Source organism: Geospiza fortis, unplaced genomic scaffold (assembly GCF_000277835.1).
Source record: "Geospiza fortis unplaced genomic scaffold, GeoFor_1.0 scaffold23, whole genome shotgun sequence".
Classification (NCBI taxonomy): Eukaryota; Metazoa; Chordata; class Aves; order Passeriformes; family Thraupidae; genus Geospiza; species Geospiza fortis.
Window position 1 is genome coordinate 4925227 of NW_005054303.1, and position 15338 is coordinate 4940564.

At 47.0% G+C, this 15338-nt stretch overlaps 1 protein-coding gene across 1 annotated transcript; it reads left to right on the plus strand.

Annotated features, from left to right (window-relative positions):
- Positions 1-3515: 3515 nt before the first annotated feature.
- SLC25A47 (solute carrier family 25 member 47) lies at positions 3516-12843 on the plus strand. Its single transcript, XM_005417884.2, has 6 exons — positions 3516-3860; positions 9097-9140; positions 9415-9486; positions 9739-9921; positions 11545-11815; positions 12548-12843. The coding sequence occupies exons 1-6, from the start codon at positions 3833-3835 to the stop codon at positions 12832-12834; spliced, it is 885 nt and encodes a 294-aa protein (XP_005417941.1). The 5' UTR covers positions 3516-3832; the 3' UTR covers positions 12835-12843.
- Positions 12844-15338: the final 2495 nt, after the last annotated feature.

Below are 15338 nucleotides of genomic sequence, written 5' to 3' on the forward strand. Positions count from 1 at the left end.
CTCTGCAATGTGCAAACAGCCCGGGGGCGGAGCAGGCGACACTGTTTGAACAGTCCCTCCAGTCAAGGACTTTTCCAAAAGAAATTGGACAGGAGTTAATGGATGTGCATGTGAGTGCAGCACTGCACAGTGCAGGTGGGGTGGAAAATGCAAAATATTGTGGCAGGAGGTGAGGAAGGAGCGTTTTCTCACCAAACCTGGCTGGATGAGCTGGCAGGTGGTGGCAGAGCAGAAAGAGGACAGGCTTTGCAGGATGGATGGAGTTGGTAAAGTCCTGTGAGTGAGCTGTGGAAGAAGACTGTAAAAGGAGGCCTCTGCTATTTTGTCTCATCTGTATGATGCTATTTTGTTGTCATCTTATTGCAGGGGTTCCATACTGTTGTCTCCTTATCACCAAAATTTCACACCTTCTTGGTGTTTCTCATGGGCAGCTCCTCAGAGCACTGACTCTTCTTCAAAAAGTAACCAACCAACTCCAGTTCCCTTCTCAACCAGCCACCCCACACTTTTATAGCACTCTGCTTCTCATTGGTTACAGCTGTGGCCTGTTAAAGTCACGCCTGTTCCTAATCTTTGGTAATTGGCCCAGCTGCAACACCTTAGGAGTAAGATTACTTTCTACACTACCTTTATTTTCTTATATTCTATCTCCCTACACTATTTAACACTGACTGCCTGCCTGCAGGCTCCTTTCCTACCTTTTTTTTTGCTCCATCATTTGTTCCTGTCCTCTAGACCCTCTGCCACTTTGCTGTGGAGCAGTTCTCTCTGCCTGGGTGGGCAGACAGCTGCCTCCTCCTGTGAAGCAAACAGAGTGTTTCATCCGTCACACACTGGGAAAAATTAGGGCCTTACTCCATTTTAATCACTCAGTTTCACAATTTCCTGCAGATTACTTCATATTGTCAGATCTGTGGTTTTATCTGACAGCAACTTCCATGCTCTGTTTTCTCACCCCCCCGCCCCTGTGAAACTGGCCCATTTTGAGCAAATCACTCTTGAACAGTTTGCTATTGGAGGAAAGAAGTAATGGCTTATTTCTCGTGGAATGCTATCCCTTGTGGAGGCTCAAAACATGTTTGGTGTGCGATTTCCTAGGCCCTGCTTTGAGAAGACCACCTGGGTTAGGACCAGCACTTTCTCTCCTCCCTGCATAGATGTGAACCATGGTGTTTATTTGCAAGCTAGACTAGCAGTGATCTTTGGATCTGCAGTCCTTGGACGCTGTGTCAAAGTGGGACAGGAATGATTAATATTTCATCTTGGAGAAATGCCTGATAACTCAAGATTTCATTGGGTTGGATTTTCTGGACTGTCTCTATTGACCTATAGCACTGGGTTCTGGTAAATTAATGAGGCTGGAAAATCTCTGAAATCTAGGGAAGAGAGGATGGAGGAGGAAGCTCCTTCAGAAGAAGAAGAGTGAGACTTCAAGGACTCCGTCTCTGGGAGGAGTCCTGGTAGGGGAAGTTGAATTGCTGCTGTGGAAGAGGGTCCCTCTCTGCCATCATGAGGTGGCCAGGCTGAGCTTGGCAGTGGATCCTCTTTTCCCCCAGGTTCTGACTGCCCCCCAGGAGCAGAGAGTACTGTAGTGGTGTTTGCTGAGGCTCATGTTACTCTGCTAAGCCCTGGCTGAGGCAGATGTCCCTGAAGCACCTCTATGTGTGCATTGCTCCTGGGCTGGCTGTCCCAGGGATACCTTCACGGGTCAAGGTGAAATGGTTCAAGCCCCAAAATATTCTTCTTTCTTATGGACACCTTCTGAATGACCTCTGTTTGTAAAGCAACTCCAGTCAAATGGAAAACCTGACCTTTCCTGGTACACCCCATTGAAGGGACCAAAACCATTATCAAAACATTATGGAGTCAGATTCCTGCTATATAAAGCAAATGACATTTTGCTAGAAGCATTGGTGTGAATGGATGTTAAAAAAATAAACAAAGGATTCATTTTCTTTCACAAAAGAAAGGGAGTTGGGTTGGTTGGGTTTTTTTTTTACTATCTCAGGTGATTTCATGAGGAAGATTCCCTTTGAGCTGTTCAGCTCAGGTAAAGAAGGTTGGAATTTTGCTTGGTCTTTTGATATTTCATGTAAAATACTAATTAGTATTAGTATTAGATGCTTTAGTCAGCCAGAGTGAAATGCCAGCCAGCCTCTATTTTCTCACTGATATGGCTCCAGTCACTGCAATGTGTAGAAAGATCCCACCCCCCACGTGCTTCCAGGCTGCCCCTCCGCAGGGGTCTGTGTCCTTGTCCCTGCGTGTCACTGACACAACAGGTCCCATCTCTGCTCTGCAAGGACAGCAGCAGAATGGGATGATGGGAGAAGAGGAAACAACAGATTTCCCTGCACTTGGCGTGCACAGACTGTTGATTAACCGTTAACAACTCCTGTATGGACACCAGGTATAACAAGGAAGAGCTACTAAATAACCCAGTGTGTTTTTGCAGCTACATTGCTACCTCTCTAGATAATATTTTACTTGTGGTTTTAAGTTTTTTGCTGTCCTTGCATGATGTTAAACTGGAATAATCTGTTCTCTTCAGAACAGAAAGCATTCAGGGAAGGACGCATAAGAAATCACAGGAAGCAAGTTAATAAAAATACTTTCATTTTCAATTGCCAGAAACCCTGCCCTCACACAGAGCTGTTCTGTCACTGCCACAGCAGCCCCAAAACACATGCTTCAGTGAGAAATATGTTCCTGGAAAATGTGCAGGAAATGGCACTGGGTACTGAAGTGCTCAGCTCCCCTGTAAAGCTGACCCAGGGGGCAGCAGCCATGAAATTTTCTTTTTCCTTTGCTGCCAATGTACCTTGGCTCTGACCCGGGAAAACCTCCACAAGAGGGGTAAAATTCAGGTCACAGCTTGGCAAGCCCTTCATTGCATCAGGACTTTGGTTTCCAGGGTCTCTCTGGGCAAAGCTTAACCTCCCACACATAGATGAGGCACTCTTTTGTAATGGGACTGTTGTGCAAAACCAGGCAATATGACATTTCCTTGAACTCCTGGCTCCCTTTGATCAGCAGGTTCTCTACAAGGAGCTGACATTGGAAAGTGGGTTAGGAATCCGAGCAAGAAATGAAGAAGAGCTGCTCCAGGGGCTGGGAAAACTATGCTGCTGCTATCTGAAATAGAAGCAAATACTCTGGATGTGGTTAGATTAATTACTGGGGTTCACAATTTGTATAAGTAGTGAGTGGGTAATAATTTGTGGGGATATAGAAGTTGGGGTCAGCTTCATGCATCAGGAAAATCAAGAAAAATGGCTTGGTAAAGGCAGAAGGAATTTCCATTAATGGAAAGGGTGTGTGGTCCATCAGAAGGAGAAAGAGTGGGTTGGGATAGGGGAAGGAGGAATCCTGCAAATGGCCACAAATGCAGCATCTCCATGGTACAGGCCAGCAGTGTCCTCTGGCAAACGAGTGTGCAAAGCTGTCTTTGGGGCTAGTAACAACAGCAGGGCATGGTCCCCTCAGAGCCAGCCTTACCCTGAGAGCCACCCCCCCTTGGGACTTTCCAGGCAAAAGGGCACAGGGAACAGCAGCCCTGGCGCAGCACTTCAGGGCTTCACGGGATTATTTATTCACTGTGTTCCTGGAACACTTCCAGGCTTCCCAGCTCTGCCACCAGCCTACAAATTCATCCAGTACCCGCAAGGCTCACAATCCCCAGAGGCAAGGGCAGACTGTAGGAAGGTGGTTCCTGACACAAACCAGTGTTTCTGGAGGACTGGCAGGGCTCTGGGAAGACTGAACTGGATCCTGGTCCCCTCCTTTCCTGCCCAGCGCTCTCGGGGTGGTTTCGGCGGCAGCCGCGCTCTGCATGGATTTCATTGCTGGGGCCATCGGAGGTAAATGCATGAACTGCTGCTTGCTGGCCAAAGCAGATAGCTGTGTTTCCTTCTTGTTCAGCTGAGGAGCAGGTCTCAATAGCAGAGCTGAGAGTCTTAATGGGGGGCTGCTTATTAAAAATGTGTTCTTCCTTATGAAGTGGGAAACATGACCAGAGCAGGCTCACAGAGCTGCTGGAGAGGCAGCGCTGCAGCTTGGTCAGCTGAGGTCATTGCCTGCAATCTCCTCCACTCTGATTGCACTGGGACAGGGTAAAACTAATAGGAAGAGACAGAGTGTAATAGGTTTTGTGCAGATACAAACCAGCTTGTATAGCTCTGGCAGTGAAACCCTCACGTGTCTGGCATCCAGGGGTCCCAGCAGGCTGCTGGGATGGCGGCTCTGGGGGGCTGAGGATGTGATTTGTGAGACAGGAGGGGAGGAAGCACACTGCTCTTACTGCATTCAGAATGTTTGGATGAACAACCTTTGCATTAACTTGGGTTAAGATGCATGTGCAGTTGTGATGGTGATGTCAGTGCAGGCAAGCCAGGCAGCAGGCTTTGATCTGGGAGAAAGTAGGTTAGCTGTATATAAAAAAAGTAACAGGAGAGAAGTGTGATTAAATTCTAGACATTCTTAGAGCATGTACTGCTCAAACTCATCTTTGTTTTAAATGACAAAATGTACCCATTGGTCTCAGTTCTTTGCTGATATCTTGTTAGATTTAGTGGAGTATACAAGATAATATATACCTATATATATATATATATATATATATATATATATAAAATACACCAATAAATACCACAAGAAAAGCCTTTGGGTCACCACTGACAGAAAGGCCAGGTGAACCTACCAGGTGGCTGAGACATCCAGCCCAAGCCTGCATGTCAGATCTCATTTTGACATTTGCTGAAATTTGGCATTTTCCCCTCACCAGGAACAGCCTATGGTCCTGCTGCAGATGTGTTTGTCCTGGGAAGGACCATGCTGAGTCTTACCCTGCCCACTAATTGCTCATCATGTGCAAGTGGGGAGAGGTTTGGCATCTCAGCAGCATCCAGCCCTGGAGGTGCCTGTTGTGCCCATGCTTGGGGTGCTGGTCTTCCAGGGGTGTTGGGAGAGCCTTCCTGGGAGAGGAGGATATAACCAGCCCCACCATGATAACTTGCCTTTCTCCTCCTGTGTCCCTTCTGACTTCAGAGCACCCTGTGGAGAAGGAAGCCCTGTCCTAGGGCTGGCAGTGGGATGTCCATCCCAGAAGGATTAACCAAACCTCCCCTCAGACTTCATGTTCATGGTGGGGCAGAGATGATTGCATTTGTTGCTTGGACTCCTTTGCTTTTTTAGCACAGTTTGAGACAGATCACTTAAGGACAAGCTTCTTTTGCAAGGGAACATGAAGAGCTGAAAACAGAGTTTGAACATGGCCATTCACCTTAGTTTTCTGCCCTGGCTCCCAAGCAAAGCCAGGGTTTGTGCTGTGACCCCCTGTCCAGGCTCCAGCATCGTGTTCTGCCCAGCCATGCAGCAAGAATCTCCTCTGTGTGCCCTGGACACAGGCTCAGCCTGAGGGGATGCAGGCTGTGAGGATCCAGCTGGGACGAGAAAAGTCCCTGCTTGTTGTAAGGCACTTCACTGACCTCAGCCTCACAGAGAGCAAGATTTGCCATCCTGTCCTCTATGTCCAGCTCAGAGCTTTTCTAGGAGGGATGCTGCAACTTCTTACTGGCTGCAGAGGTGGAGCTTTCCCATAGACACGTGGGAGGTACCTGGCAGGGCTTCTGGGGCCATCATCCTCCCCTCACATAGGGCAGCTCCTGGGGTTGGACATCTGTCCTGCAAGAACTGGGATGGTTTTGGTGCTGAGCTTGTTTTGGGGTTTATGTTTGCTGGAGCTGAAGCAGTTTTCATGTTCCTAAAGAGTCTGTGAACCCAGCTAAAGAACATCAAGCAAGTTGAGGCAACATAAAAAATAAGAGTTTCTGTTTAGTAAATTACACTCTAGTGACCTAGATCTATTTTCAGAGTGTCTTGGAGAAAGCATAGTTTAAGCACCTCTGAAAAACAGCAGAGGTCATGCCCATTCAAATTCCAGCCTCTGCACAAATACTGTGCATCACCTCTGGGCAATGAATTCTGTGGCAATGAGATAAAAACTCAGCGTCTTCAGCCCAAGAAACAGTGATCTGCTCTGGCTCCAGGTAGAAAAAAAATGAGAGAAACATGCTTAGGAGACTTTCTGTAACCAGCAAACGTGGCTGGATGTTTTAGGAAGCAGTCCTTCCTGGCCAGTAAAAATTGACCAGGAGGTTGGACTAGAGACCTCCTGAGGTCCCTTCTGACTTGAATTTTCCCATGCACACTTTCTAGCCCTGCTGCAGCTGCAGCAGGGGATGGGGATTGATGGCTGGGGCTGGTGATGGCTGCAGGGTGAGGATGACTTGACTCTTATGTCTGGAGTAAAGATCTGGGGAGGCAAAGCCGAGGTTTACCCAGTGGTGGTAGTGCAGCAGGGTCTGCAGCAGGACTGGGCTTTTCCACAGCTGGCAGGTTACATGCAGTCCAAGGAAAGATAAAATAATCCCCCTCTAGCAGGAACATGCTGTCTCCTTACAGATAAAGCAGCTCCTGCTTGGGTCATGTGGCTGAATGAAGCTCAGCTCGCTTAGGGTCTGTGCACTGATGTTCCCCACTCTGCACAAAACAAAGGCCTTTGAAAGCCACTGTCTGCCCATCCAGTGCATGGACAATGATCCCTGCTTCTCCCTGGCTGTCTCAGCCAAGGTTTGCCATCAGCTCAGGGCTGTTGCAGCCTGGTGGGCTCTGTACAGCTGCCACTTGCTCCCTCGTGATTGCCACCCCACCAGAATCTCTCCTGATTTGAGTTGCTTGCCCAGAGTGACCTGACTTGTGTAGGGACTGTGAGTGATCCATTCTGTGCACTCTGTGTGTGTAGGGGATGCTGCAAGCTCTGCTCAATTCCTGGCAATATTTCAGATAAAGGAGGCATAAAAATGGCTCACTAAAACCAAAAAAGGTAATTCCCTTAGTTTTGCTATTCATTTTGGTCACAGCTGATGCAGGGTTACTCAGCAGAAGTCCCACAGGAACCCTCTCTTGTATGCCCACTGTTCATTGCTGGCCTTCTTTGATTTTGCTGTGCAAACACGGCATGTGTGGGTCATGCTGTCTTAGTGCCAGGCTATTTATATCGTGTGAGAATGTGCAGAGCCCTCATTCCTCAGCCTTTGGTAGACTTGGCTGAGCTCCTCAGCTCTGACAACTGCTTGGAGTGCTTTGTGCCCCTAAGTAGCACGGTTCATGGCAGGTTGGGTTATTTGGAGGTTTGGGGGATTCACATCTTTGCTGGGAGCAGTGAAAAATTTGCTTTTATGGTCTCCTCCCAAGTGGAGATGTTTGATCCTTACTGGAACCAAGTTGATGGGGAGCCTTTAGGGCTGAAAGAGACTGTTTAGGGCAACCTGCAACCTGCAACCTGCTGGGTCTGGGCCTTTGTATCTTATCATGTGAACAGGGTGATTTCTCCAGAAGGGCAGTCAGTTCTTGTCAAACACTGACCCAAATCATCCTTGGTGCGTGATCTGCATGAAGCAAAGCTCCAACCTTCCTCATCCAGTGGAGTGAGCCAGGGCTTAGCTGTGCATGGTGCCCCTGTGTCCCCAGCATCTGCTCAGCCCATGCCCATCTCCTCTAAGGTTCAGGAACTCTGAAAAGGATGAGATGTGTCAAAACCTCCCAGCTGAGGTGGGGTGCATGGCCTGGGGACTGCAGCTGTGAGGTCAGCACTGCCCTCCTGGCAGTGGCCCATGTGCTGCCCTTCCCTGGCTGCCAGTGTCCCTGATTACTCTGGCCAGGAGCCTGGGACAGCACAGGTGTCCCCAGATGACTTTGTGCATTGTCACTCTCTGCTTGGACCTAAGCCAGTGCTTCTCCAAGCCATATTATTGCCTGTGTATTTCCCCTTGCCCTCTCTCTTCCATCACTGTCTCTCTTCCATCTAGGCCCTTTCTCCCTCTTCATTGCTGTTTATCTGGTGTCAGATTTGATAGATGCTTTTGAAGAACAAACCTCAATTTCCTGCAAGAAAGATGCTGTTGGTTGTTTTCCTCTGAGTAATGCACTTTGGGATCGTCTCCTGGTGACTCACAACAGCAGCTGCTGCTTTTCTCCAGAACATGGGAGAGATTTCCAGAGCTCTCAAGCAGCCATGTAATCAGAGGTGAACATGCCCACACCAACAACACATTTTTAAGTAGCTTGGGCTTTAATTTTTCTTTTTTTAAAGAAGAACTCAGTGAGAGGCAGTTTTCAACAGGTGAGCCACTAGATGTGTCCTGTATCTCTGAATGCCTGGCTGCCTGATGGGATCATCCAGCAGTTCTATGAACTTGATCTCTGTCTAAATAACTCACATGGACCCAGTTCCATTGTTCTCCAGCCTCATTTCCTCTCAGGTGCCTAGGCAGGTGGTGTACTGGGAGGCAGTTTGCTGGTCAGCACCTTTGTTACCTGCTAGTGCTTAGAGCTGAGAAATGCAGTGAGGTGAGATCTATTTATTGCTGCAACAGAGAGAAATCCGTGTGGGAGCTCTTTAGCTCTCCTTACTTGCCATTAAGCTTTGTCTCAAGGGATTAATGCATATCCAGGGGCTATTTTAAGGCTCTAGGAGTGAGCTCCAGGGGTTTTTTCAGGAGGATTGACAGCGGCCCGGGGCTGGACGCGCTGCCACGGCATGTGATGCTGCGCTGGGCGGGCTCGGCTGCCGCTGGACACTCCCAGCGCTAATCCCTCCCTGCCCCAAATCCCGCCGAGCCCTGGAAAACAAAATTGCTCCGGACTCTGTGAGTGGGGATGCTTGGTCATAGTTCAAAGATGCTGTAGTGCCTAAGCTGAGAGGGGAAACAAGCACAGCCCAGTGTCCTCCCTCCATCCTTCGTGGGGCAGCGCTCTCAGTGTCTCTCCCTGTCTCATCTTCCTCAGTCTTGTTGTTCCTGATAAATTTCCCATACTCTGTTTCCTCCTCTGGGTGAGCCTTGGTCACACAGAAATTTGCATTTTTCTCTGTCATTCATGGCTCAAACGTCATTACTGGAGCTCGAGAAGTCTGGTGCCAGGCACAGCTGGGCTCTGGAGCTGTTTTCTGCTATTCTCCAGTGCCCTTCTGTGATGGGTGAAAAGGTCTGCTGTGACATGTGCTGTTAACCATCTCCTACATATTCTCTGTTTCAGGTGGTCTAAGCACAGCCGTGGGTTATCCACTGGACACAGTAAAGGTACCTGTTGGAGCTTTATTTCTTGACTATAGAACAAAAACGCCCTTTTGTTTTCCCCCTTGTTTTCAGAAAAATAATCCCATGATAATACTTTATCTGCATTACATCTCCATATCTCACTGTATTTTGTTGTGTTTGCCTCTAAAAAAATAATTAAATTGTTTGGTCATGTTATTTATAATTTTGTTAATTATCTGGTTCGCTGCTACGGCATTTGTTGTTTTATTTATTTTAATATTATATCTGCATTTTAAAGTTGTCCCTGTATTCCTAGGTGAGAATTCAGACTGAGAACCACTACAGAGGATTTTGGCACTGTGTTCAGGAAACGTACAGGACAGAAAAGGTGGGTGTCTCTCAGCAGCATTGCAGGTGCCTTGTTTCAGAGCAGCAGAGCTGCCTCTGCCAGTTTGGGGACGATGGGCACCAGTTTCATGCCAGTATCAGCTGGGAGAGCCCTCAGGGTGAAATTTAGCTTTGCTGATGAGCTGTAAGGTGGGATTTTGTTTTGACTCAGCAATGCACAGCCAGTGCTTTTGAGCAGATGCTTTCCCATGCCATTCACCCTTAAAAGTCGCCTTTCTCCTGTTTCCCACAGGTCCGGGGGTTTTACAAAGGGGTGACTGCCTCAGCCCTCGCTGTATCAGTGGTTTCCTCAGTTTCCTTTGGCACATACAAGAACTTCCTCGGCGCCCTCTGCAAGCTGCGTTACGGGGCTGCAGATGCCAAGCCTTCCAAGCTGGATGTTTCCCTGGCTGGAGCTGCTGCTGGCGCTGCCCGGGTAGGTAAACACCCTTGCTAAAAATGCCAGTCACTTGTTTTTCAAATTTTAAAAGTTTAATAGTAATAAAATGGTTATAAAAATAGTAATGCAATTAGAGTGATAATAATTTGGACAAATTGAATTAGGACAATATGAGATAATAAAGAAAAAGAGTTACAAATGTCTGGGTACCTCTTTCTGGGCAGCATGAGCCCGAAAAAGGACACCAGTTAACAAAGGATTAACCCTTAAAAACAATAGCTTGTTGCATATTCATACACTTCATACATGATGCATAAATTCAATTCAAACACAGGATTCTGTCTGGTGGTCATCAACTTCTTCCTTCTAATCCTAACAGCGCCTTCGAGGTGGGAAGAAGTTCATTGCTTCTGATAAGAGGGCAATAAATTCCTTTTCTCTGAAAAATTTAGGTGTCCTGTGACTGCTATCTGGTGCAAGTGCCTCATTCCTTTCTTTAAAAAATCCCACTAACATAGTTCTTATTTTAACTACAAAAGTCACCTTTTAATTACAAGACTACATTTATTATTAAAATGTTAATACAGCACTACTAATCAATATATCAAAATACATATGGTAAATATCTGTGTAGAGCCATATAATATGCACTCTTCACACCCTGCAGGGAAAGCACAACGAGAGATCTTGTTCACAAGCACAGGTGGCTGGAAAAGCAGGGAATGTTTTTTCAGCCCGGGAGGCCGCAGGGCAGCCTGCAACACGTCTGGTGGGTTTGTTTTTGCAGGGGAGGTCATGCTCTGCCCTCGCTGCCCCTTCAGTCCTGCTGGGCAGCTCGTGCTGGATTCGGTTTGGAGCGCCAGGATGCTTAAGGACGTGCCATTAACATGACACAGACCTTGGCAGCAAACGCAGGACGAGGAAGAAAACACAGCATAGGCAGCAAACTCCCCCAGTGGCTGCGACGGTGTGTTTGTGTAAGACAGACAGACAGACAGAACTCGGAATGAAAGCACAGGCAGAGCACAGCGCTGCCTTGCCAGGATTTAAACTCAGTGGGTATCCCTGGGAAGTGATGCTGCCTGGCAAACCTGCAGGATCCTCGGGCAGGGCCAAGGCTGGGTCCAGGAGTAGTTTCCCACAAGCAGATGAGGGTGAGCATCCACAGGTGCTGTGAATGTGGTAGAGCTCATCCCATCACAGTGATGGCATGCTGGGCAGAAACGTGTGCCTGGCCACAATCCTCTTACAGAGCACTCCAGATGGTCAGGCTTCTAGGTGCTTCCTACGGAGAGTGACTCAACATGGCTTACATTTTTATAGCCTGGATGGTCTTGGTTCAAATACATGTACAAATAAGAGCCCTGATGTGTGCTTCCCTATGGCTGAGGACATCCCTCTTTCCACACCCATCTAGTTTAGCAAGTAGTTACAGGTATTTAATATCCTGTGTTGATTCTGCCTTGCCTTCCTCTCTGCTCACACACGTGTCCTGCTGCTGCTGGGTGGAGCAGCACAGACAGAGGGGAGGAGGCTGGAGCTTGCTGGAGCTCCCAGACAAGATTATTGCCTGAAAAGCTGGGAGACAAGAATTTACAGGAGGGAGCTCAAAACACTGTTTAACTGTGAGGGTTAAAATGCCATTCTCTGGTGTTGCAGGTTGTGCTGACAAACCCTAGTGAGGTGGCTAAAGTTCGGATGCAGACTCAGAGGAACCCATGCCCTTCCACCACACATCAGCCTGTTTCCAAGCCAAAATACCAAGGGTCTTTGCACTGTCTGAAGGTTATCATCAAGGAGGAAGGTTTTGGTGGTCTCTACAAGGGCTGTTCTGCATTACTCTGCAGGGATTGCTCTGCTTCTGCAGTATATTTCCTTTCCTATTCTGCTCTGTGCGACTGGCTCACACCAGATGGGAGAAATAAACCAGGTGGGTATTGGAAAGCATCTGGCATTAGCTGCAAAAATGGCTTATTTAGGCCCACACTAAGAGGGAAACCAGGCTCTGGGCAAACATCACCCAGTACCCATAAAACCTCACCCAGATCCTCATGAGGGGTTGCTCTGTGTGTGCTGGCTTTGGCCCCAGCCCTAGTGCCAGCAGCCTGCATGTGAGGGCTTCACTGTCCCCACCTTGTCCCTAAGCAGCTCCTCCTCCTCCTGCAGGAGGGGTTCTTACCACACACTCTGGTGCCTTGAATGTGGGTGTGAAATCCTGTTAATGTGAAAACAGGGTAACAAGAAATTAAACATGGACAAAGCTGCTGGGAGCCATCATGGAACTCAGACAAGGGTTAGCCCAGAGCTTGAATATGAAGTCCAGGTGGACAAAGTAAAGACACTTCAGGTTCTTAGTTGTGATTTGGCTCCAAAAAGCAACTATCCACTTTGAGAAAAGATTGAATAGGTAAGATTCATCAAAAGAGCATCTCCCCAAGAATTTTAAAAATTAGATTCATCTGAAGGAGATGTGAGTGCTCTCAGGCTGTACCACATCTAGTTGCAAAAATTCTCCGAGATCTGGAAACACACAACTGCAAGAGCTGCACAAAATAACTCCCGAAAAACACGAAAGTTACCAAAGTTTATTGTCAAATCTGAGATGGCTGTAGCTGAACGAGATGCAAGTGAACTGCCCTTCTCCCTTCACTCTCTCCTGCAGGTTTCCTTGTTGTGCTGCTTTCTGGTGGTTTTGCTGGAGTCCTGGCCTGGGGATTTGGTACTCCCATGGATGTCATCAAATCACGCATGCAAATAGATGAATCGGACCAGCACAAGTACAAAGGCCTGATCCACTGTGTGAGGGAAAGTGTGAGAAAGGAGGGGGTTAAAGTGCTTTTCAAAGGACTGGGTTTAAACTGCATTCGTGCCTTTCCCGTGAACATGGTAGTGTTTGTAACGTATGAAGGTGTACTGAGATTTACAGATCATTATATAAACAAAAAATAGCTTGTTCCACTCTGTCCAAAGTGTATTTTATTTATTTATTCATTTTGTAAGACAACATCCACAAACAACCGTTGAATTGATGGACAGCATAAGAAGCATGGACATTTCAGCCCAAAGCTGACAATTGATGGCTTTGTTTTATTCTTATAGGATTATAAACTCATCAGGGAGCCTTGGCTTCATATAAAACCTCTCTTTTATCTCATTAAGGTATTTAGACTGAAGCCACTGCTTAGGCCCTTGAAGCATTTGCGAATTTTAATGTTCTAATAATTTGTTTGTCTGAGCAGGGGTTTTGGTAAATCGAGTAATTTTGTTCTACTGGCACAGAGAATGATCCTCCCAACCAAAGGAAGAGCCGGGGGGGAGTTTGTGTAAGATTTAACACTCTCCAGCGTGTGCTCTATACATGCTATGCCTGCACTGCATTCAGCGAGTGACTCACATATTTGTGCTCCAGGCTGCAACATCCCCCTCCCAGCAGTAATTTTCCCAAAGCACTCTCCAATTATATTCCCTTGGCAGGAGCTGAAGCAGGAATGTCCTTTCTTTTCCCTGCTGCTCTGTATGAGTGGCAGCCATGCTCTGTTTACATAACTGTGCTAATGGTCTGGCTGCAGAGCCAGGCAGGCTGTGGGATTTTCTCCCTGAGCCCCACAGCATTAGCCCTCTCCCCAGGCCATGGAGCAGCAGCTCTCCATGGCACAGCCTCTCTTGGCACAGCTTTGGAGGCAGTCTATTCTCATCCTGGAGTGAGGGCAGGGATGGATGCAAAGCCTCTTTGCTTGGCAGTGGAAAGGCTGCCATGAAACCCGTGCACTGCCGGGATTAGGCAAGTTCGAAGAGAGCTGCAAAGTTGTAATAATAATCAAGATTCCCAGCTTTTAAAAGTGTATACTCTTCTTCCTTTAAATGGTGCTGTTAGGAGCAGCTAAATGTATTTTGCCAAAGGCGCATTTTGAAAGAATTTCACACTTTTCTATTACTTCTTTCTCATCTTCCTGCTACTTATTTTTCTTTACTTTTTCCTACTTTTTTTTTCCCATGAAAAAGACAGTTGAAAAACCAGTGTCAGTGCCATGCTATTGCTTCAGAAGGAAAATCCCTAAACCCAGAAATGTTAGTTTGCTCACTCTTCCTCATGGGCAACATATATGCTTCTGGTTTAATCCCTGGATGACAACACTTGAAGTATTCTGGATCCAACCTCTCAGATTCTGCTAAAAATGCATTGATTGGAGGGAAAGGGGAATACTGTATTTTAAAAGGAGTTCTTATATTTAGGACCCTTCTAGTCAGCAGTCACTGTCACCAGTTGATGACATGGTTTTACTACACTGGCTGCAGTTTTGCAGCAGACAGGACTTGCCAGCTGCCTTTGACATACAGAAAGAACTACAAGAAGTTTAAAGAATTCAGGTGCTCCTAGACAAGAATAAAGGGAACCTCTTCTACCTCACAGAGACCATTAAAAAGCTCCACAACTCCTTCTGAAATCTAAGCCTTCAACTGGCCTTTAAAACACATTCACAGCCATGCTATCATGTCAAACAAGCACCTGAATTCTTTCAAGGGTCCACTCACCTCTTGCAGCTGGTCCAAGAGCAGGGTGAAGACACCAGGCTGGTGCACACTATGTCACCTTAAGGGGAGTGAAATGAAAGATCCAACACTAAACTGGATTCTCTCCAAAATGCTTATGGCCTCGGCAACCTACCACACTGGTGACAGCTTTGGGTGTCAGCCCCAAACTTCCTTTAGTCAGAAAGTCCTTAAAACAGAAGATGTAACCATTTCCTTGAGGTTTGGAATTTCTCTTAAGAGTCTACTACCCTTACCTCTTTCTACAAGGGATACATTTAACTGGGTAGTGATTTACCCCTGCTCTGCCTGGATGTTTGGAACCATAACTCCTTTATGCCATGTTATTCTCAGCCAACCTTGTTCTCAGGCATTACACTCTCTGAACTGAGACACTGAAAGAATGCCTGTAAAACAGACTAAACAACCTTTTTGTTAGGCAGCACTGATACCATTCATGGTCAGCCCAAGGTTTGAATATTAAACAGCCCATCTTTCCCAGTACACTCATGCACTCAGATAACTAAAAATGTCTCCTCCTGTGGGTGTAACTGAAATACAGCTGATCCCAAGGGAGAGAAATTACAGAGCAACTGCAAAAATGATTGGAATTAACTGCAGAAGCCAGTGCAAGGGGCTGAGAACTCTGTCTTGGGGTGTTCAGCACCACGTATAAGCAGGCTCTTATGTGGTCTGAACAAATGCTACACGAGAAGCAAATTGTATTTCTAGGCAGCTTCTCTCAGGAAGGGAAGGGCTTCATAATCCTGAGAAAAAAAACCTCTACACAGTGTCTGTGTGACAATCTGAGTAAGAACTCACACCTGATACAAACAGCAACAGGTACAGGAACTGTGGGAGTTCTGTAAACACAGGCACATGAATTTAAACCAATTTTTGTTTACTGACAGGACACATATTAT